Source organism: Pempheris klunzingeri, chromosome 13, assembly GCF_042242105.1.
Source record: "Pempheris klunzingeri isolate RE-2024b chromosome 13, fPemKlu1.hap1, whole genome shotgun sequence".
NCBI lineage: Eukaryota > Metazoa > Chordata > Actinopteri > Acropomatiformes > Pempheridae > Pempheris > Pempheris klunzingeri.
This window is the reverse complement of record NC_092024.1, coordinates 16,573,367-16,595,816: the sequence shown is the minus strand read 5'-3', so window position 1 is coordinate 16,595,816 and position 22,450 is coordinate 16,573,367. Positions and strand designations below refer to the sequence as shown.

General features: G+C 42.2%; 3 protein-coding genes and 1 non-coding gene across 4 annotated transcripts in view; 1 reads left to right on the top strand and 3 right to left on the bottom strand.

Annotated features, from left to right (window-relative positions):
• pcnt (pericentrin) overlaps nucleotides 1–8,011 on the bottom strand; it is a 34,565-nt gene extending 26,554 nt beyond the window's left edge. Inside the window, exons 1-9 of the mRNA XM_070843018.1 lie at nucleotides 7,944–8,011; nucleotides 4,541–4,717; nucleotides 4,079–4,222; nucleotides 3,101–3,250; nucleotides 2,053–2,972; nucleotides 1,609–1,968; nucleotides 1,061–1,469; nucleotides 434–850; nucleotides 127–345 (exon numbers count right to left, since the gene is read on the bottom strand). Of these exons, the coding sequence (XP_070699119.1) occupies nucleotides 127–345; nucleotides 434–850; nucleotides 1,061–1,469; nucleotides 1,609–1,968; nucleotides 2,053–2,972; nucleotides 3,101–3,250; nucleotides 4,079–4,222; nucleotides 4,541–4,717; nucleotides 7,944–7,991 (2,844 nt within the window). The 5' untranslated portion in view covers nucleotides 7,992–8,011. The remainder of the gene's footprint in view (nucleotides 1–126; nucleotides 346–433; nucleotides 851–1,060; nucleotides 1,470–1,608; nucleotides 1,969–2,052; nucleotides 2,973–3,100; nucleotides 3,251–4,078; nucleotides 4,223–4,540; nucleotides 4,718–7,943) is intronic.
• Nucleotides 8,012–8,922: 911 nt separating this feature from the next.
• c13h21orf58 (chromosome 13 C21orf58 homolog) lies at nucleotides 8,923–11,089 on the top strand. Its single transcript, XM_070842426.1, has 7 exons — nucleotides 8,923–8,937; nucleotides 9,216–9,273; nucleotides 9,668–9,741; nucleotides 9,945–10,136; nucleotides 10,413–10,527; nucleotides 10,614–10,741; nucleotides 10,877–11,089. Exons 1-7 carry the CDS (start codon nucleotides 8,923–8,925, stop codon nucleotides 11,087–11,089), a joined length of 795 nt encoding a protein of 264 aa, XP_070698527.1.
• An 845-nt stretch (nucleotides 11,090–11,934) lies between these two features.
• trnak-uuu (transfer RNA lysine (anticodon UUU)) lies at nucleotides 11,935–12,007 on the bottom strand. The gene has a single exon. It is a non-coding gene; the product is annotated as a tRNA-Lys (tRNA).
• A 438-nt stretch (nucleotides 12,008–12,445) lies between these two features.
• Nucleotides 12,446–21,942, bottom strand: atg9a (ATG9 autophagy related 9 homolog A (S. cerevisiae)). The gene is made up of 20 exons (XM_070842362.1): nucleotides 21,815–21,942; nucleotides 21,478–21,533; nucleotides 20,757–20,908; nucleotides 20,575–20,618; nucleotides 20,370–20,434; nucleotides 20,065–20,214; nucleotides 19,732–19,873; nucleotides 19,441–19,581; nucleotides 19,216–19,336; nucleotides 18,845–19,020; nucleotides 18,626–18,748; nucleotides 18,180–18,367; nucleotides 17,191–17,344; nucleotides 16,293–16,472; nucleotides 15,888–16,100; nucleotides 15,546–15,778; nucleotides 15,182–15,299; nucleotides 14,744–15,008; nucleotides 14,070–14,215; nucleotides 12,446–13,973 (listed from the first exon to the last, which is right to left on the bottom strand). Exons 3-20 carry the CDS (start codon nucleotides 20,857–20,859, stop codon nucleotides 13,965–13,967), a joined length of 2,571 nt encoding a protein of 856 aa, XP_070698463.1. The 5' UTR covers nucleotides 20,860–20,908; nucleotides 21,478–21,533; nucleotides 21,815–21,942; the 3' UTR covers nucleotides 12,446–13,964.
• Nucleotides 21,943–22,450: the final 508 nt, after the last annotated feature.

The following is a 22,450-nucleotide window of genomic DNA, read 5'->3' as shown; positions in this document are numbered from 1 at the left end:
AAACAAACAACAGTAGGGTGGCACAGACAAAAACATTTACATTAAACCCTAACATTTAAAAATGAATGCCATCATGAATCTGTAAAGTTACTGGCCTTTCAAGTTTGTGTACTTTATAAATCCCACCTCTTGTTGATGTTTCTCCATCAGGTTGTTTAACTCATGTTGGTGAGATGTCTTGAGTCTTTCTGTAGCCTCTTCAACAGCCATGACCTGCTTCTCCAGCAGAGCCTTCACCTCCTCCTCCCTCTCCCTCCTCTGCTTCTCCAGGTGATGCCTCACATCGAGGAGCTCTTTCTCCTTCTCCTGTTTCTCTTCCTCCCATTTCTCTCTCCCTTCAGCCAACTGTAAAAATGTTTTTGTACATCATATTAATTTCTTAACAGTGGATTTATTTTGCTCTCTTTTACTACTATTACATGACATATCTCACCTCAACGTCCTTGGCTTTCAACAGGTTCTCAAACTGCTCCAGTTCTTCTTCTAAGACTTGTTCCATTTGTTTAATTTGTTCATCCATCTCCTCTTCTTTCCTCCTGTGCTCCTCCCTCTCCTGCGCTGCCTGGGCTTGGGACTCCTCTAGGTTTTCAAGGTTTTGTCTCAAACAGGTGATCTGAGAATCCAGCTCATTCTTCTGTTTTTCAGCACTGTCACGACTGCCCTGGCTCTTCTGCAGCTCTCCCAGCAATCTTTCCACCTCTGTCTGACCATTTAGAAACTGTGCACGAGTGGTTTCAAGCTTCTTTAATGTTTCGTCAAGCTCCATGGTCCTTTGATCTAGTAGGGCTACTGCGGTCCTGTGCGTCGTTTTTGTCTCTTCTAGCTCCGACATGAGAAGTTCACAGTGAGCCTTTAGAGAGACAGAAAGGGAAATTCTTTAAGCTCTTTGCACATTATATCAGCTCATAGCTTGCTCCCTTTGAAGCCTTTAAATACAGATATATTAGTGCTGCTGTATAGTAATATTTCCATCTAATTGAGTTGGGTAAAAAAAAAAAAAAAAAACTGTTCACATTCTTATCAAGCTATTAACACAAACCAATTCATTATGCTGGTGTACCTGTAGGGTTTGCATCTGGTTGGCATCTTTGAGCTCCGGGCTCTGTTTGGCAGAATTTGAGGCCTGCTTTATCTCCTGCAGAGACAATACCAGTGGATCCTGCTGTTTTTGATGAGACAGGAGTGCAGCCTCCTTCCCCTGCTCATTTTTTAGCTCCCCTACCAGTTTATGTCCCTCCTCTGACGGAGAGGTGGCAGGGACCTGCAGAGAACTGTCAACAGCTGCCTTTCCCATTAACATGACTGCATTTTCCTTTTCTCTTTCTTCCAATAAGGCACTGAGTTTGTTCTTCAGGTTGTCTTGTTCATGGGCTTTCAAGTTCATTTCCTCCTCAACACCTCTCCTCTTCTCTTTCTCCTCTTCAAGTTCCCAGAGAGCCTGCCTGAGATCTTCTGTTACTTGGGCCCACCTGGACATTGGAAGATAGTACTATAAGTGAACTGAGCACAAATAAACAATACAACTAAAAAAGAATAAGCTGAGAAAGTATGATAAAGAAAAATAACTTATAAACCCAATTAACCACATGAGCTAATTAACATAATTACCTGCTCCTGGCCTCCTCCAAGTCTTCAGCGCTCTTGACGACTTCCTCCCTAAGCACATTCAAGTCCCTGTCCTTTAGATCCAGCTCCTCCCGGAGCTCCCCACACTGCTGATTCAGCAACTCTTTTTCCAGGTCTGTCTCATCACACTGCTGCTCAGACAGTTTGCTCATCTCCAGCTCACTGAAAGAGGAGTTGTGAAGCAACTGAGACAGAGACTGAGGGTTGCAATTCTCAGCCACAGGGATGCCAGGGGATGGCTGTGGGCTAGAGGTGTTGTGGAGGTTGTCATTTTCCTCAAGGTAACGGTTTGAAATTGACAACAGAGGCTCATCTCCCACAACGTCACTGTTCAGCTCAAAACTGTGGAGAGAGGCACATAGATAAATTAGGAGATACAACTAGCGTTTAAAAACAAAAATGCACACAGAGATAACAATTAGCAACCTGTAGTCTGCAGAGAGGTCCAGCTGATTGCAGTGTTCGAAGCTTTCATTGGCAACTGAAGACTGTGAGTGTGCATGAGGAGCTGAAGACAAGTAGCGCTCCATCAGAATGTCCCCAGGTATCGATACATTCATGCTGTCCTGATGAGGTGTGCTATCCAGATTGGCCTCATCTGTACCAATCCTCTCATCGCAACTAAAACCAGCTTTTGCTTGGTTCTGCCGATTCTTAGAAGCTTTGAGCCCAATGACCTCCTCCTCTCTAAACTTCAGTTCTTTCTCCCTCTCCTCCAATAGCTGCCTGACTCTTTCCACCTCCTCTCTGTGCTCCTCTTTGAGCCTCTGTATCTCCTCTTCCTGTCTCCGTCTTTCCTCCTCAAGACTCTGGAGAAGAAGGGCAGAGCTGGCCACCTCCTCACTAAATCGCCTCTCTAGATCTCCTTCTTCCTGAAACTTTTTCCTGAGCTCCAGCACTTCTCTGTTGAGCTTCTCCTTCTCCACTTTGTACTGCTGCATCTCAAGGCACTGAGTTTGGACTTGGCTTAACTGGGTCTGGAGGTCTTGTAGTTGTGCCTCTCTTTCTTTTCGCTCCTCTTCCCAGTTTTTCTTCTCTTTTTCCAGAAAAGAAAGCACATGCAGGTGTTTCTCGGTCTCTGCTGCTTGTTCGGCACATATACGTTGGCAGTTCTTCCTTTCTTCCTCCAGCTCAGCCCTCAGTTTGTACAGAACAGTGTCTGTCTCACTGTCAATGCTGAAGCTTTCAACGTGTGACTGAGAGTCAGGACCTGCACTAACTGATTCCCTTGATGTTGCCTCCTTATGACTGATGTCTGCATTTTGGGAACAAAGGCCATGCTGATGATGAGGGTTGAGAACTTCAGCCCCTGACTGGCTTTTGATGCGCAGAAATTCTACACCAGTCTGTGTGAAAGACATTTCAGAGAATACGCAAGTTCAGTTGCTGTGCATATTAAGATTGAAGTGCATATTTTTAGGCACCAATAATGCTAAAGTGCTGCCAGCCTGTTTTAGCTTTGAGTGGGACTTACCTGCTGGAGCTGTCTCTGCAGTGCCTGAATCTGTCCAGCAAGTGACTGTGCCTCCAGCTGTACCTGGTCTCTGCTGGCCAGGGCCTCCTGCAGGTTGGCGCTGAGTTTAGCAATTATCTCATTACGCTTCTCCACTGCCTGCTGCAATTGCTGCAAGTGTAATAAAAGTATGGGTCAATTTCATAAGCACAGGCATACACACAATTATAAATACACGTAGTTTCCTATGGTGCATATTTCCACCAAAGCAGCCCAAAGATTATAGAGAATACTATTTGTCTACAGTATCACTGTGTCAAAAAGAAGACAACAGCCAGGCCAATATGAGCCCTTGCATTCATGTAACATAATTTTAGACATTAGACAACATTTTCACTTGAGACTCCCAGTTTAAACACATTCCTCTACACACAGACATAGATAATATAGATTAACTATGCTTTTCAGTGCAGCCAAGCAGCCATGCAGAGAGGCAGACCTTTACATTCCGCATGGGTTGGTGATGACACAGAACATAGACACACAAATTCAAGCACCCTCTTTATCATACACACAGCAATACCATGGCAAGACCGACCATCTAATGGGTAAACAAAGCATGAAGACAAATAAATCCATATAACCAAACAGATCTATACACACTGCAACATGGCATGTAAACAGACAAACACTGATTTACAGAACAGTTACAGAACCCAGTTCCTGCTCTAAATTTAGAGCCTAGGATTATTATGCTTTATGACATTAAACCAATCTTCCCTTTTGCTAGTCATATCAAGTCATCCCTAAGCCCAGTTGAGTCTTTAACATAAACAACCAGGAAGGAACTACTTAGAAGACAAACTTATTGAATCGTGCCATGTAAAAAACAGTGTCTTAGTTAGATGCTTCAACCTGCACTATGAAAAATGATATCATGCCATAAAAAAGAAATAATTTGACATCCTGTGAACATGCTTAATCACTGACTGTGTATACCTTGAGCTGCTCTTTGCCAGTGAGTGCTACTAGATCCTCTTCTTTAAAATCATCCACAGGGGATGGGCTTTGTTCCAGGGTGGGTGGCTGAGCCGGTGGTAGTCTGTCCTGCTGAACCTCTGATTTCTCTGGCTTCTGGGGTTCCTTCAGAATTAAATTGTGTTACCATAACAATGCAAAGAAAATATCAGTGAAATCCATTTGTCTACATCTAGTTTTGTGGTTAAACTTTCCCTTTAAAAGGCAGTAAACAGTGCCACGGTTAATCCTGGCCAGGTTGCTATGACAACATGCCCTACAGGCAACATGATGGTTAGTGACCCATTTCTCTAATGTATGTTTACCAAGCAGGGGGGGCACAGACCACTTGTTAAAGCATACAGTGAGCAAACAAAATTAGACAGATACTGGAGGTCAGGCAGTGCGACCTTTGAATAGTCCTATCTGTGACCAGTGGTGTACCTCATGGTTGGTCTTGCTCTTCAGCTCTGTGTCAATGGCTGAAGAAAGTGCTGATTCTACGCGACGGTCTTGCGCTGCGCTGTCATTCTGCGAGACAGTCTGGCCCTTCCTCTTCTGCGTCTTTTTCGGCGCCCCCGCACTGTCGCCTTTCGCCCGCTTCTGTCGGAAGCTAGCAAGCTGCGCAGGAACGACAGTGACAGGTATATGGACACATAGGTCAGGACTACTGAGCACCACCACACTATCAGCATGGTGAAACACAGGGATCAAAGGTGAGACAGAACTTGAGTCCAGCTTTATCCCCTCAGTGGAAAAAAAAAAAAAGAAATCAAAACATCAAAAATCATTACGCAAAGTATAAACATGTATACAAGTTGTTGGTAGTCCCCGCTGTAGAAAAGAAAATAGACTAGCAGCCCTGATTTTGATGAGTCAGAGTTGTGCAGCAAAAAAAAGACAGTGCCCAATGAAGCAAGAAGAAATCCCAAACTCACACCCAATATAGACTACACCATAACCTGACAAGGTTTTCAAGTTCAAAATGAGGTGATGCTAAATATTCTCAAATCTCCAAAGAGCTGTATCAAACCCATGAGAAGTGCAGATTTTAGTGACACACATTAGACAACCTCTCATCAGACCAGAAACAGCACAAGTTTAAAAGAAAAAAAAGGTACACATCCATCTCAGGTACTTTGTCATAAAGGAAAAATAAACTGGATGACTGGAGCATTGTGAAGCATCACAAAGTCTTCTCTAAAATCATTAAATGGCAAAAAAATAAAAACAAGAGTCTGAACATGAGAAGTTCATTCACAATGAAAAACATAATCCCCAATCAAGCCATGATATTTAACATGAATTCCAGGGGGACCGACTTGGTACAAATCCACATCAGGCAGTCTCTCTTTGCAAAACATTCCTCTTTTTATCGCTCCCGCTCTCTTTCTCTGTCTCTCTCTCTCACTCTGCAGGTCTCTCTTCTTTAAGCAGCTTAAATCAGATTACAGCAGTTCACATTGTGACAGAGACCCTGATGAAGCTCTCCATCAATAACTGACAGTCAAGCATCGACCTCCTTTCTTGCTGGTGGTCAGGTCTGCCAATTCTTCCTCATCAGGGCAGTAGCTCTACTACAGATGTAGATCTTGTAGCACTCTGTAGGCAACAGCACACTGTGCCAGACTTCCTTTTTCATCCTCAAACTCCCTGCCACAGCCAGCGCACAGCACAGAGGGATCCACAAACTCTGGATAGAGGATTGCATGTGTCTAGACTAAGGAAAGAGGGTGGAGACTGGGAGATGCATTCACATGGAGAGGTGGAGTGAGTGGCGAGCAGCATCAGAGTGTGCATCAATTCAATTTGAGAATACACGGCCCTGGGAGAGCTACTTGTTGCTTTATGCAATGAGTCATATAAATGTGCATGACAACATTTTGTGTGCATGTGCATCAGTGTTAATTCTGATCACATGTTACTTGCCTGGTCAAAAAATCTGTGCAGCTTTTCTTTGTACTCACATTTAGCACCATGCACTGTAACCACCACCACACCATCTTCCACTTTTGACTCCCAAAACCAGGTTAAAGCTTTGCTGAAAACAGTCATTCTCCACTATGCTTTAATCTCTCCCCACCTCACATAGTTCATCTGTTTCCTTGCTCATTATCACTTCAAACCCCACCCTTCGCGTCCTTCCATCACCCTGATCCCCTCCTCCGCCTGCCACAACACATATCAAATCTCAGAAAGACACATTTCCCAGATGAGCAGTGATTTGCCCAAGGCCGCTACCACACGACCGAGTCTGACTAACCAAGTGGCTGGATCTTATTGTGGCTACATCAGATGTTACTAAACTGCTGAATGCCTATTGTGTTCTCAATGTCAACAGTTAGATGCTGATTTGATGTGTATGTTTGCATTTTGTCTGTGTCCAATTTGTATAAATGAGCCATGCCTTCAGTGAGGTGAATAAATCAGATTTTTGATGTGCCAAACACAGAAAAGGCAAATGACAGCACTGTATTACCATAGCAACACCTACTCAGCCTTAACAAATCTCTTGGGCTCACTGCACCACCTGATGGTCCGCAACCAGCATGACAGTATAATGCGTGTTGCTCGCATATCTCAATCACACATTGAAATTACGAATGCAAAACAGATTTCCTTTCAGTTTTACAGACTTCATAATTTGTAATGAGAATTATTCTTTAAAGAGCAGTGGGCAGCAATCATATCATAGTGCACAAACAGAAGAAAGCCCACACAAAGGAAACATATTGGAAAAACAAGAAGACCAGAATCACAAAGAAATTATGTCCACAAACCCAAGTCCCATGACAGAGGTAGATTTTTCTGTGAGTCACCAGTTTTTATACTTACCGATTGGCTTCGGGGCATGTTGAACGATTTCTGTCATGAGCAATATCGGTAGTTCAGATGAGTTATTTAGCTATGTATCACACAGATGTAAACATCTACCATGAGCTGGAGATGATCCACAACATCTACGAAATGCGATTAAATTAGCCACTCTAAACCTATTACCTACTTTTAAATCTAGATTTTAGACAAAGTGGTCTGGTTGTCAATTCAGGGCAAGCAATTGTTGATTATTGACCCATTACTAATATGGCCTCCCATTTAAGTAAAAACAGCTGCTAGCTTTTGCTATTTTGGCAACACCACAGAAACATTGTCCACAGACTGCATTTAACTATCACTGGAATTTCTAATAAGTAATTCTATTATTGTCAAGGCTGTTCGGCTGTGCCATAATGCCTGTAATATAGTTATAAATCCTAAATATCAGCTCCATTTCATAGCTGTAAATTTGTTTCTCTATGCTCATGAAAGTTTCCACAGGATTTTAAAATGTGGTAGTTTATTGGGCCACAAAAAGCACACTAACCCAAATGTGATAAAAGGCAATGACTTCATGAAAGTTAATCTAACCATGTGCCAAAATGTAAAAAAAAAATCGGATGCACCTGCACCGTGTCTTGACACAGCTAAAAGGAAGCACCCTGTAATAAGTAAAAAAGAAAATTATACTGAATAGGAAGAAATCCCCCTAAATAAGTGCATATTTCAGTCTCTGTTGGACTTCAAATGTAAGTTATATGAAGTGATACAGATCATTAGCCGACTGACCAAACTCCGTAAGTGTTATTGTTATCTTTAGCCAACGTCAGGTGCACAATCAGCTAATGCATTCAATTAGCAAAGTTACGAGTGCCTGTAACATAACGAGCAGACTGCATCTAAGCAACGGCAAACAATACGTACTTTTGGAGGTGGCTGAAGTTAGCAGTGGAGAAATGCAAAGCTATGACAAAAGAGCTGGCTAGCGTTAACTGCTAGCCTTCACTATTAGCATGCGTTAGCAACAAACCTTAGCTCTCCCAGCGTCTAGTTTCCTCTGCCGTTCATCTTCATCCATGTCTTGGTCTAAATTAAAACTATTAAAAGGTTAGGACACACGTCCTAATTCGTCTGAAAAGCCCAACAGACCTTCACTTGTAGCGAAAGTTAGCTAAAACAAAATCTTTGAGCTTCCTTAAGACACAACTGTCAACAGATAATATTCAATATGGCCGCCAAGACGTTTCAACTCCGCCCTTATCGAGTTTCCGTGAACTAACGGACCAATCAAATCATCACCTACCACATCTTCAGCCAATAGGGTTTAAGATACTTTGAATATATTCCCGCACAGCTAATAAACCGCCTCCTAACTTGAACATCATTCAAAACTGGGCTAGAGTCGACCAATCAAATGGCCGTATCAAGTCGCCAATCTTGGATTGACGGCTCTCTTAGCCAATCAGACCGAGTTAATACAAACCACAGCCCCGCTCAGCCCTATTTGTTTTGAAAATGAATGTATGGGATCCTCCACTGGCTCAGGAGTTTTTAAAGCAAAGGACAACCTAACTTATGACGAGGCGTGGTTACAGTGAAGTGCAAAACTTGGTCAAAGGGTTACCACCATTCAGATGACATTAATTAAACCATAAAAACAAGTGTAATATTTGGTGTTGTTTGTAAGTTATGTTAAATGAACCTTATCTAGATATGTGTGTCTTTCTAGAGGAAATTAGTCCAGAATGTGTCCTAGCTTGGCATGTCTGAAGTGAATGACTGAACCCCACTGGTTACTGGAGCCTATAATTTATCTAAAAACTTTTTTAAAAGTGATCTGAACTCATTTAGTTGATGTGGAAAGTCTCACTCCCTCTTCTCTCTCTCAGCGTGGAAAGTAGTTTTGCAAGTCATGGTTAAGTACCAGTGGTAAGCAGGTGTGTCATGGCAACCAATGTGTGGCTTTGCACTCAAACACACCGCTGCACGCAAAGTCTGTGTGACTCCAAATGCCACGATTTCAGGTAAATTACATTTTAAAAGCATATAATTGCATGTGTGTTTGTACACTTGTGTCTACCACTTCAACCAATTATTTTCATTCCAGGACTTAGAAGAACGTTTCAGTTACACTCCTTCTTGTAATATTTTAGCATGGCAGTTCAGTGGTTGATCAGACAACAAATTCAGGAGAAAAGATATTGCTTGAACTGAATTTGCTTTGGTCATTTAGTAATCTCTTCTGCTTTTAATCATTTTGCAACAATATTGTAAAAAAGAAAATCCTCATTTACATTTCTAGAGACTGGGAACTGAAAAGCACAATATGGACGACAGAGCAGAGTCTGCCCAGTCTGCAAGTATGACTTTATTCAGACTTTTATTTCATTCTTTATTCAGACCCCCATTAGCTGCAACACGGGTAGCAGCCTCTCTTCCTGGGGTCCACATACACACAAAAACATGTAAAACGAGGCATATAACACACACACACACACACAAAAAAGTCTCAGTGAGAACATGTTTATCATGTTTGTGATGAAGAATTTCTAAACCAGCCTTGAGAGAAACATTTACAATTAGCTGGTACTAAGAATGACTTCCCAAGAGGGCAAATGAAGAAAATGCTGATATAACATACTTTATAGACTTTATAGAAATTAGCCCATGAAAAAATGTTGGAAGTAAGGGAGGACGACATGAAGAACTAAATAGTTGTGTGAGTAGTTTGTGAGTGTGAGTTTGTCTGTTCAGGGAGTTATGATGGCCAGCTGGATCAACTGCATCATGCACTGAGGCGAAAGCAGGACCTACTGCAAAGACTCAGGGTTTGTACAAAACATCTATCTTTGAACATATATTTTATTCATTGACATTTTGATATAATATCTTACTACATTCATACATCAAGGTGAAGCCAGAAGACTTTCCCAATAACTTCTAGCAGTTAGCCCGATGTCCTAAGCATTTAGTCTTTCGCCTCTCATTTTAATAAGTGTATAACTGTTTGTGTTTTGTCTGTATTTGGTAGGAGCAGCACATGTTAGAGGACCTAAACCGACCTCACACCTGGGGAGGGTCACAAAGACAATACGAGTCACACTTCTTCGCTGCCCCTCAGCCGCCTCCGCCACTTCCGCTCTACCAGCCGCCGCCTGTTCTGCCCTCCCTGCCCCCTCCACCTCCTGCCCCGCCACAGCCTCCACACATCATCCAACAGACTGTGAGACTCTCTGCATTAATCTCAAAAACACCCCAATCCCCTAGATCTGTTACTCTGTTTCTACGTGATCTGTTGAGTATATTTAATCTCCTTTTCCTTCCCCTGATCCCCTTCTCTTCCATTTTTGCCTTTGTCCTTCTCCATTAACATGTTAGAAATTTATACTGACACTGTTATCCAGACTGTCTAGCAATGGGTTCAAGTATAATGTAAGAATAAATGCAAATTGAATACGCAAAGATGCAATAATTTCTTGTCTTTCTTTTCACTCTGCAGCTACCCCTGCAGCCTGCCACCATCATACAACAGCTGCCACCTCAGCAGCCCCTGATCACACAGATTCCCCCACCTCCGCCCCACCCAGCGCCACGCTCAGGCAGCATCAAAGAGGGTGTGCAACAGCAAACAGAGATCTGTGTCATTTGGCTGTCCCTGTGTTCATATGTTTCTATATCTATGTGTATTTGTGTGTGTTAGACATGGTGGAATTGATGCTGATGCAAAATGCCCAGATGCACCAAATCATGATGCACAATATGATGCTGAAAGCCATGCCGCCTGTGGCTCTGTCCCCACCTGGACCTCCATCTATGTATCTGGGGCAGGTACACACACACACACACACACACAATCTGATACATACAATCAAAGGGTCTGAGTTTTAACCCTAACCCTTTTCAAAATTGTCATTTCTGTCTCTCAACAATGTCCAAAATCCGTATTTCCAGGCCTGTTACCAGGAAGACCTCACGTCTGTCAGGACAGATGTCAAACCGAGGGGAAGTGCTGTCCATCATCATCATCACTATGGTCCTACCCCAGCAGCACCACAGCTGCCCCCCATCAACTACCCTACATGGCTACCTAGGGTGTCATCTGCCCCAGCAGGAGGACATCTACCCACCATGCACCATGTAACAGCACCTTTTACACTTCCACCACTCAATACGTAAGGTTCACTTGCAGCTTAAGTACTTAGTGTGCTAATATACACACATATGGATTTATTGTATTAATTGTTACTAACAAACTTTTATTTCTGTGTGTGCCTGTCTTTACAGGACTCAGATTTAACTTTGAGAGGCTCCTGAGTTCAACTGCATGGCACACAGAAAATAAAGTGCACTGGTCAAACCTAATAAGACCCAATATTTAAAGACAGGCGCACACATTGCACATGCGCTAATGGCATTGGATCAATGGGAAAGTTGCTTATCCTTGAAATTTTCCAAAATTCACACGACACGACGGACAAGGTGCTACATTTACTTTATATGTACATCTCACTGGTCCTCAGCTGTGACCAGACAGGCCAATCGTGGAGTGCTTGGTGAACATTTGACACACTTGTGAAGGTAGGATAACGATACCTAATGCTAACAGTAGCTATGTTTAGTGCTCAAAATACCACATTTTTGTGCAATATCTGGATAGCAAACATTTAGTTAACGCTGCTCGATACTTAAACTGTATTTTGTGAGCGTTTAAACTGAGCCAATGTTTTGTACAGCCTATGATTAATGCTCATGCAGTATCATAACTTGACCAAAAACATTGAACTAGTTAAGCTAGCTAATTTATTAAATTCACTCTAACGCTGGTCAAACTAATAATAATAAACCTTTGCTAATATTAATTAACGTTAAGTCAAATTTAACACATAACGCTAACTAACAAGTTACAACGTGTAAGGTAACAGTTCCTTCACAAGAGTTAGAGATTAAACGAAATTAAGGCAAATCGATGGCCGAACTGGGATTTGAACTCGCGTGTCTCGGATGAAGATGGAAAAGACTATCGCCCGAACAGGGACTTGAACCCTGGACCCTCAGATTAAAAGTCTGATGCTCTACCGACTGAGCTATCCGGGCCCTGAAAGTTACTGAAATCGGTTCTCTTCATAACATAACACAATATAAAATGTACTTTTACTAGTGACAACGTCTGAGTTTCCTCACATCTTCATAACATTAGCGTTCTGTTACTAGCAAACGCTAGCAGCGTAAGTTAACCGCATTATTACTCAGGCCAATGTTAAAGCTAAAGTTCTGTTAGCAGTTAACACTAGCTAAGATAGCTAAAGTTGTAGCTACGCTAGCTGCATGCTAACTTAGGCTAATAGCCCCACAACGCTCGTTCTATTAGCTGCTAATGCTACTTCACGTTGTAAACTAGCCGTATTCTAACTTAGGCTGAAAGATCACTTCTATGACCATATACACGTAGCTGAAATGTGACAGCCAAAGGGCCTCTAAAATGCAATGTCTGTTATTTGGCTGTGTTAGTTGGTTATTTAGTCTGCACACAAACTCATTAGCTTGTTTTTAATGGATGAATTTACAACTGTACAAAATGGAAATTTACAGGACCTATAAAACAAACAAGAACCCCCCCCCAACACTTGTCACTTATAACAGAGGTGAATCACTGCATCGTAGACAATCTTTTCAGTTTAGGTTAGCAGTGTGACAGTGCATGACTTTGCAGCCTTGATTCACCACTGCCAATCAACATGGCACCTTTCTGTGATAAATAAAATTATGAATATATATATATATATGTATATATATGAAAACATATGGATACAAACAAGTGACACCCTCTGCATTAACAAACTATTAAAGTGCATAATTCTTTTGAAGAACTGCTGCTTAATGTCAGGGGAACAGGGGAAGTCATGCTGTGATTAAGCAAGATGTGGAGGATGGTCATGGTGGAGTTTTCTTACTGTGGGATGGATTACAAGACTTCAGAAGAATGTGTGGATGATGGTCATGCACTTGTGCTTGAGGGCTTTTTTGAATGGCACAGAAGTCATTATTACATGCTTAAAACAGCCTTGTTTGTTTGCTGCACCCTTACTTAAGTCTGAAATGTGTTGGCCTTAAAATTGTGTACATCTGATGAATTCAACCCTCTGGATGACTGATGTGAAATAACCTGATAATATGAATTTACACAGTGCATGTGTGCGTGCAGAAGGCCGAGCCACACCATACAATTATCTTTTAAACGAGCGTCTATCTGCGCAAATGAGGCAGACCCTGGGAAGTTTCAGAACCTTTAAGAAAATTGACATGAACTTTCTAATGCATTAAATGCAGATAGAAACTACAGGATTGTGTGTATGTTAATAAAAGTGTCAGATGACTTTGATACTATGCAAGGCCTTAATATGTTTTTGCAAAGAGGCAGAATGCAACCTGAAATACAGAGCACGGGGGAAGGACACAAAAGCCAGTGGGTTACCAGCATCTTTCTGAAGACATTTTGGTGAAAACTGTTCTTTTAGAGACATACTGTCCTCCGATTTCACTTCTCATGCCATCTGATTTGCTTAAGACAGCAAAAGTACAGACAGCACAATTTAGACTATTGTGATCATATTTTGGGCAAATTGTTTCTGCACTTTTCTACAGCCGCAAAGTGCCCAAGTTGCCTCCAGCAGAGCTGAGGTGTTTGCAATTTTTGTTTCCACTGCAGTAACACATGTACTCGACCTTTTGACATTACAAAAGAGCGTAGTGTAATCTGATGGTGTCGTTAGCTCTTGGAAATAGCTTGATCCTGTAGGTCCTCTTCTGATACATGAATTCAGATATATACCCTGTAGTGAGTCATATGGTATCTTTGAATGGTTGATGGTGTCATCAGTTGTAACTGGTCCAGATGATTTAACTAGTTGAGTGTTTGTGGGGATCCTGGTACACCACTCCTGGACATATCCATCTTAATCACTGTTCATCTGCTCAACCTTTGGTCCATGAGGAGGATGTGTTCTGATATTCTACAGAGGGTAGGACGCTGATTCTTTGTCATGTGGCTTGGTTATGTAACCTGAAGTGAGAAAAGGAAAACAAAAGCATCCATTTACTTGGAGTGCACGCGGGAAAATTAACATTGCCATTCCAAACAAACACAAACAGCATTCACCTTGTGTATGTGAGGAGGCATTTCATCCTCTGAGCTCTCCTCTGGTAGTGGCTCGTGGTGTCGTGTTGCTGCCTGACCCTCTTCTGCCCACCCTCCCATGGGCACTCGGGCCGACCTCACCACCTTCCCTCCTGCACCAAAAGAATCTGGAAAATAGAAATAATAGACAGTGTAGTTAAAAAGTGTCAGCAAATAACACTGATATTTATATTAACTTCCTCTATGTTGTAAACTGTTTAATAATTATATTCTCAATAGCCCTACAGTTCTTATACTAAGCCTGTGTGAGATAAACACACATGGACTTTAGTTCGCATTCAGAGTGAGAAACTGCTCATTAGGCTTGAGATTGTTGTTTCTGAGACTTTCTGAGACTGTTTCATAGATACTGTATCACCTTGCAGTAGGATGTTTCTTGTCCTTAGCTCTGCCTTAAATGTACTAATTTTCTAAAGGTGTATTTATTCTATTAACTTGCTTACTATCATAAAAATAAAGTAACTGTTGAGAAAAGTAAGTACTTATTGAAATAAACGTGAAAAGACTGATGATATTTAAAAGAATAGCGGATAATTGCTGTCATCCTGGTCAAAGTCCAACTGAGCCATTCATTAAAGATTGCAATCAAACGTATATGGTGTGAAACATGGAGAGATAATCAAAAAGATAGGTACCAGCGGCAGGTCCACTGTAGCGCCTCTGGCTGCCACTCTGTGATGAAGCCCCCTCCTGGCCCAGAGTGGTACTACTGGTGGCTGAAGTGGGAATGGTACTGGGACTGGGAACTGTGGTGGGGAAAGTATGTGAACGAGGGAAATTTCTGGAATGAGGGTTGGGCTCGCTCCTCACTTCGTCGGGGACGCTGTCACTGCTCTCGTCACTCTCCTGCCTGTGCCACGTGTGACGAGACAGCTCACCACGGGACTGCTGCTTGTGTAGCTACAAGGAAAAAATAAGTCGGTAGATGAACGGTTAGGACCTAAGATGGAGATGACTTGTGAAGTATTCAGGATAAATTTAGGATAAATGTGGGGACACGCTGCGCTTCATTCAGCTTGCGACTCTTACAGATGTCCTCCACTCTTTTCCCACACACGCTCACACACAGTTACCTCATGCATGTAAAGTGCATGGATGCTCATCTCAGTGGAGGCATACTCTGACAGGACCAAACTGGTGAGCTGACCCTCCCATGCACTGCTGCCTGAGCTCACAGTTCTGGCATCAGTCCTACAGAAATGTGGACATGAAGAGCAGATAAGAAGATGAGAAAAACAGAGGAGAATACTGAATAGAAATTAGGTTTAAACTCCATGTTATCCATGACAAAGCTCTTGGAAACATGGTATGCTAGATTTTGTACTTTGAACTTTTTAATTTTCAGCCAGCAGCTCAATAAAAATCTATGTGAGATATAGAGATGTAGCCTAAAAAGAAACTGACTTGAGATATAAGTTAGAAAGAGAATTTTCCTACCCAGATCCTGCCATTGCTTTACTCATGGTTGAAGTGTGACCAGCTGCCCTGTGAGCTGCACTCAAACTGCCTCTCAGATGAACACTGCTGCTGACTGGGGAAAGGGAGCGTAAGGCAGATGCTCCGTCGCTTATGCCAGCTGCTGCGTGATTGGTCAAAGAGCTGTCCCTTCCGAAATGAATGGAGGTCAGTGTAGATGGACCTGCCAAAAGGTTTGCAATAAGGCTCCTTGGCTATAAGAGAAAGGGCAAGCGGTGAGAGAGTTATTCCCTTTGTACCTGTTGTGATGAAATTTAACTTCTGACCACTTTGATACTTGAGCATGACTGTTTATCACTGTACCTCAGATTCAGACAGTGAGAGTGGATGTGTGTCTGAAGGAGCCCCTGTGGCCTCCCTGTGAACGCGTTCTTTCAGCTGGCTGATAAAGTGTGTGGTCTCCTGAGGAGGCTGCCACTGGGGGTTGGTAATGGCAAAGTGCATCAGAGATAACTCTGTCTTTCCATCTTCTGCCTGTTGGTAGATGGACGCCTCTGTCTTCCCCTCTGACATCCACTACAGAGGGAGGAGAGAGGGTCAACACATAGATATACACACATACTCTCTCATATTTCACTTTTGAATTAGTGAATATAATGCATGTCACGAAGTCTATAGATAGTACTTAAGTACTTTATCTAAATATTTTCAAGTGTGTCTTTATTTTTGTAAGTCTGTGTGGCTGCTCTTCATGTGGCAGTCCCTCACCGCAGGGTGTCCATGCTGCCTGATGTCCATCTGGGCAAAGGAGCAAGTGTCTCCTACCCCGACCACCTCCACGGTGAAGTTCCTGAAGAAATCAATGATCTCTAGAGACTTCCTCCTTAGACAGAAGATCAGGATGATGGGAGTCACCACTGGACTTAGCAGCTCCTCTAGAATAAACGCCTGGAAGAAAGCAGAGGGGGAAAGGCTAACACTGTAGTCTTGGGTAGCAGAGCATGGATCAGTAAGCACATCAAAAGTATTCTGAACCTCTGATTCATACGTAGAAACATGTTTATTCAAAACTAATTTTGACTAAACCTTGAGTAACACTCGTGACTTAGAGACTGGGAGAGCCTGGGAGTAGAGAGTGAATCCCATGTACCCCCAAGGTGTTTCTCAGCATGGTACTAAAACCCCTACTGCTTCAGTGGATCTTCTTGATAACCAACAGTAGAAATCTGTGGTACTACAAGTCTCTCTGAGATATGAATGCAAATAACAGAATGAGGGTAAAGCTCTGTATTAGAGAGCTTTACCCTCATTCTGTATACTCAAATAATATTCTCCAGCAACATGACAGTTCAAAAGAAATAGATGTTCAGAGAGAATTTGACAAAACAATTACAGATCTTTTTCACAGGAGGCATTTTGAGTTGTCACAGTAGGAGCAGCAGAGACTTAAGTAATAAGATTAATGATGGATGCATTTGTAACTGTCCCAGAAAGCCACTGGACCCTGGCATTGACATATATAAAGGGAATACAGCCATCATTAATGTTAATTCATTACACCTAAGATTTTCACGCTACATGTTACAATGCCTACTGTGGAAAAGACCTATATAACACAGGCTTGACAAGTGTCTTGATTTATTTACAGTTCGGTATTGATACTCACTGCTTTGTACTGGAAGAGCTGGGAGAACTGGTCACGGGTCTCATATCTATGTGCATTGCCCTGCCAGTGGTCAGGCATGTAATGGATATGAGCCAGAATAACCCGCAACAGCTGCTCAGGACAAAACACCATGTGCTTATCAGGAATAAATGATCTGGAGAGAGAGGTGGTGGAAAAGAACTGAGTCTGACACGTGACAAGATTGTGAAAAATGACTTTGTGAATATGTGCTTGATAACTGTAAATTTGGAGTTTACAAGACTGAAAACATTAAATATATTAAAAAACATTTTGTCCTGAGGGTTTCTCTAAAAAATGAATCACAGATTAAATTCTACAGTTTGCAATCTATAGATTGTAGTAGACAGAGATGGATATTTAGTTATTTCAATTTCAAATAGTCGAGAGCTACTTTAGGAAGGAAACCCTCTTATACTCATCAGTTATACAGTAGAATAAGCTGCTGAGGAGCATTAGAGGGATTACAAGTCTGGGTAGCTGTAAAATGGCAATAAAGAAATGGCTCATGGTTAACAGCCCTAATATTCCACGTAGTTGAAGATTTGTGTCTTATATTAATGTTTTATATTCGTATCTGTATCATCAGTTTCATAGTGATGAAGTTAATTTATAAAACTATTAATAATGATCTGGTGATTTTTACAATACTAAGTGTTTATACAATTGCACTGATTAGCTGCTGCAGACTGTACTACCAGTCTTATTATTATTATATGATTAATCTGTATGTTTATGGTCAAGTCAAATTATCTGTATGGTCCAAATTCACACATCATAATTTGCCTCAGGGGGCTTTACAATCTGTACACTGTATGACACCCTCTGGCCTGAGACTACCAATTTGGTTAAAGAAAACTGGAAAAAGGAAGTATGATCATGCTTTGGTTAAACACAAACATTAAATCAATTATGCATGTGAATATAAATAGATGAAAATAGCAGATCAACTCGGTGGCACTAATCACTACCTGCAGACTGTGATACACACTCCAAGCAGTGTGATCGATGAGAGAACATGTTCCACTGCAAGAACATCCTCATCATAGATAGTCAGGGCGATGAGGACAGCCAGAAGGGAACCAGCAAAAAACGCAACATTTTTAGCTACCACCGTCAGCAGCGGTGACAGGAAACAGTTCATATACTTGGATGCAGCCTGAATGAAACAGGAACAAAAGAAGAAGAAGAGAAAAAGGAGGAAACAGACTTTATTATTAACTCTGCAAACAGTAGATAAGAGACACCCATATAAGACCCATATAAGACACCCATTAATGTTAAGTGATAATTGTACTGAACAGACATGTCCTTTGCATCAAATAAGACAAAATAATCAGTTTTTAAAATTCAGTTCAAGTTTCAGAGGACAAACTGAAACTTAACAGCATCCACTGTTGGCAGGATATAAGCTGACCTTGTAGCCTTTGCTGAGGCGTGACATGAGCTCGTGGTCCAACTCGTTGAAGTGACGCAGGTAACATCGACCATAGAGAGACCAGCATCTCGCTCCCAGAGAACCAGGCTCTCGCTTGATCACCTGATCAACACACACACACACAAGCGACAAACCATTGTCTGGAGCACTGAAAGAAAAGACTTGTGTTAAGTTTGTATATATGTGTGAGCCACTCACCTCTGTGTAACTGAAGAAGGCGTAGAGAATCTGCCACACCAGAATGACTGGACACAGCAGCAGGTTCGCAATCCCAATCCACAGAATACGGGAAGCTAGTCTGTCTGCCAGCTCAAGCCTGTTACCTCCTCGTTTGTACTCTGGTTTCAGGCTCCACTCATTCTCAAACAGAGAGCCTGTAGAGCAACCAATTAAAAAACAAAAGGGAGGTAAAAAAAAAAAAGAAGGCTTGTTTGTAACTCTAAACCTTGACAATTATGCAAACACGTGAGTGTGTGCATGGAAATAGTTAACTTCACCTGAATATGATGCCATAGAAATGCAGACACATACAAGACAAAGATAATAAATCACATCAAACATGGACACACCTGGCCCCCAAAAGAAGATGAGCTCAAAGTTGTATTTGAGGCCCCGGGTGTAGAACACACACTCCCCTAGTATAGGAGGTCGAAATCGCACAGGAAGGAGTGATTTATTCACCATGGCAACCTGGAGAAGTACAGGAAGAAAGCCTCGGTTTGAGGTCGCACCACTTTACTATATTTTCTAACGGCTGTGCCAGACATAAATCGTTCAGCAACCGAACAGTGTACCATGTAGTTCTTAAAGCGGAGGATGCGGTGGTAAATATCAAGCTCTGTCAGTTCTTTTTTATGGATGCAGATCTGGTGTTCCTTCTGGATCTCCACTATCCTGGCCTGAACCTCCTGCCATGTTGCATAGGGGAGTTCTGACTGAAAGGAAAAAGAAAGTGAAAGTCAACTCTCATACTCATACTATGCGATTAGAATGAATCCTACTAGATCTATATGATGCCAACAATAAGGAACAATAACCAGTACCCCTCCAAAAAAGATTTCCAGGCATAATTTTGTCTGTCTCACCATGCTCATCTTGAGTGCGTTGATGTAGAAGGATCTGATCTCCCAGTAGCAGCAGACGTTGTAGATGAATTTGACCAAGCGATGTAGCCAAAACACTCCAGAGATGATCAGCACAAAGATCACAAACGCATTGTCCCGGATTCTGGGGGAAAATATTTTCTTCTATCACTCAAAGAAGCTCTTCAGACATGCTCAATAGCTTTGGTACGGCTAATGTGTCCGTATATACACACCACAGCAAACCAAGGTAAATCACATAACTCACAACACATTCCGGCTTGAATTGTCTTACTTTTCATTAACTAAATCAACTTTATAGGGTGTCGCACTCACCGGGCGCTGCAGACATCCACTGGGAGGAAGGCATCAGGCAAGGTGACTTTAGATGAATCGGTGTGATTGACAAACTTGTTGGCAAACAGTATGTCATAGTCCACACAGTTAGCTAGGAACACTGTGAAGCCAACCACAAACAGTAACTGGCTGCATGCAGAAAGAGGAGGAGGAGGAGGAGACAGGGGAGAAAGGAACATACAGTAAGAAAACTTACTTAAAGGATGCTTCAAGCTCTGTGATATGAACAAACTTCTTACATAGAGTCCCTCAAAAACATTATTCCTGATGGATAAGATACATACACCAGCTCAAAGATCTCTCCCAGCAGCATACAGGTGAATCCATTCTTCTGGTGCAGATTATAGACGTAATAAAACATTAAGGAATATTGCAACTGTACGAAAGGTAAGCAGTCGTATTCGTGTTAAAACAGTGCACTACTCAGTTGTAAGGGACACTCAGGAAACAAAACATTGGTAACACATGTTAAACCGTGTAAAAGGATATTCTCTGAAAAAACAGGTCCAGGTTTTCTATGTGGTGCCACTGGGCTGCAAAAGATTTATTACAAATTAGTAATGGAGTTATTGTTAGGTGTCAGTATCAGTGCAAAAGTGGTGGGTGTGTCGCTGTCTGCCTGAAGCTCCTGATTTGTTTATACTTTGTGTGTGTGTGTTTGTATGTCGTACATTTGGCTCCTTCAGGCACATGCATCAGCAGGTTCTCCTCTCCAGGGGGAGAGTCGCTGTAGGACGCCTCCAGGCGCTGGTACTCTGTGTCAAAGTGCGCCATAGTGACAGCAACTTCGGTCTCACCAAGTAGCCGAACCAACTGCTACAGACTGGAGCAGCAGAGAATGACAGGGAGAGATGAAAGGGAAGGCAATAGATTGAGAGTTTACACATCACATGTTAAGTTAATAATTAACTCGTTATGGAACTTAAACACCCTGTATTATGGAGAACATGTAGTACAGGCGATAGCCTCCATTGAGGCCTTACCGTCATCATCTGCTTTGATTATGGAGGGAAAAACACCACATAATCATAAGTGTAACTCATTTTTTGACAGAGCAGGAACCATGCTGCTGAACTTGTGATGACAAATCTGTTCAAAACTAGACTCCCAGCTTAGAGGCCCGTCTCTGTTCAAAAATGCAACCCTGGACTACTGAATTATCTTCACGCACAACTAAAAAGAACCGACATAGAAAATGTGCCATTAAAGAAGTGTGAATTTGTGTTTGTGACTGATGGTTTGGAAATATTCTGTGTAGTTTACACTGTAGGTGTGAAGAAATATGTGAGATAGCTGAAAAAGAAGATGGTGTACTGAAACTAATTATCTTTTTAATACCCAAATACACTGTATCTATGGAGTGGCTTGTATGAGCTGCAGAAATATGCTTACCTCCATTGCAGTGCAGTACGTCCAATCCAGCTCTGGTGTTTCCTCAACATCCCGAGCTAAAGGAAGATATAGAGACATGTCCTCCTCAGTCTAACATAGGAGCACAACAGACTGCAACACAGGGCTTCGTCACATATTTCTAACAAACAGCACAGGACAAAAAAAAATGATGGAAACGAGTGGCTGCTTGAAACCGCTAATTAGCAGAGACACATCAAATTAGTGCCAAGACAGGAGAGAGGACTGGTTCAGGTGTTGTTGTTGTCGTGTTTGACAGCAAAGGCCTGCCTCCCTCCCCAAAATAATGTCACCTCTCAGTCACGGGCGGAGGCCTTACCGTCGGTTTCCTCTGCCTCCGCTGTGCCACCTTAAAACAGGAAACCCAAAAGGAATTCTTTTAATCTTATAACCGTTTTGTTGTCGTTTCCTCTTGGCTCCCTCGACGCCAGTTTCATTTTCGAAACAGCTAGCACTGTGGCGTCTGTCACGGCTGAGTGACGGTGACGTTAGCCAATCACAAAAGAAAGAGTTCCCTGATGTCAAGCGCAGCAGCCAATCAGACGCGGTAAGAGGCGGGCTCAGGCTAGTGACACGCCCTGCATGAGTCTCTATGAGTCAGTGTGGTTTGTCTGGTTGCATGTGTGTTTACTACCACCGCCTGGGCGTTTTTAGCAGAACTATAACACTGTTAGAGGCCCTGTCGTATTGCGAGTGTACTCTTGGTGATGCTGCTACATGTGCATTAAAACTAATAATAGTTACTGTTATAGCACAGTTTTAATTGCAGTTTTTGTCATCAGTTGTATGTTGTTTTATAAGTTTACTGGAATATGAGGCATTAGAAAACCACTTATGATCAACGAAATGGTCATACAAATGTTTATATGTGTCATCCCCAATAAATACTGTGCCCTCATATATTTGCCTGTTAAAAACTTGTGCAGAGAAGGAGTATCAATCAATACACGCAGAC

Bases quoted from the DNA above. Each gene is read 5' to 3' on its own strand.
- c13h21orf58 (XM_070842426.1), top strand. The intron at 10,137-10,412 runs GTGAGACTCTCT...TTCACTCTGCAG, and splicing joins CACACATCATCCAACAGACT to CTACCCCTGCAGCCTGCCAC. The intron at 10,528-10,613 runs GTGTGCAACAGC...TGTGTGTGTTAG, and splicing joins CTCAGGCAGCATCAAAGAGG to ACATGGTGGAATTGATGCTG.
- atg9a (XM_070842362.1), bottom strand. From the start codon at position 20,859: ATGGCGCACTTTGACACAGAGTACCAGCGCCTGGAGGCGTCCTACAGC. The intron at 19,021-19,215 runs GTGTGTCCATGT...GTTGCTCTACAG, and splicing joins CATCTTCTTTTGGGGGCCAG to GCTCTCTGTTTGAGAATGAG. The intron at 15,300-15,545 runs GTAGGAAAATTC...ACATTTCTGTAG, and splicing joins AAAGCAATGGCAGGATCTGG to GACTGATGCCAGAACTGTGA.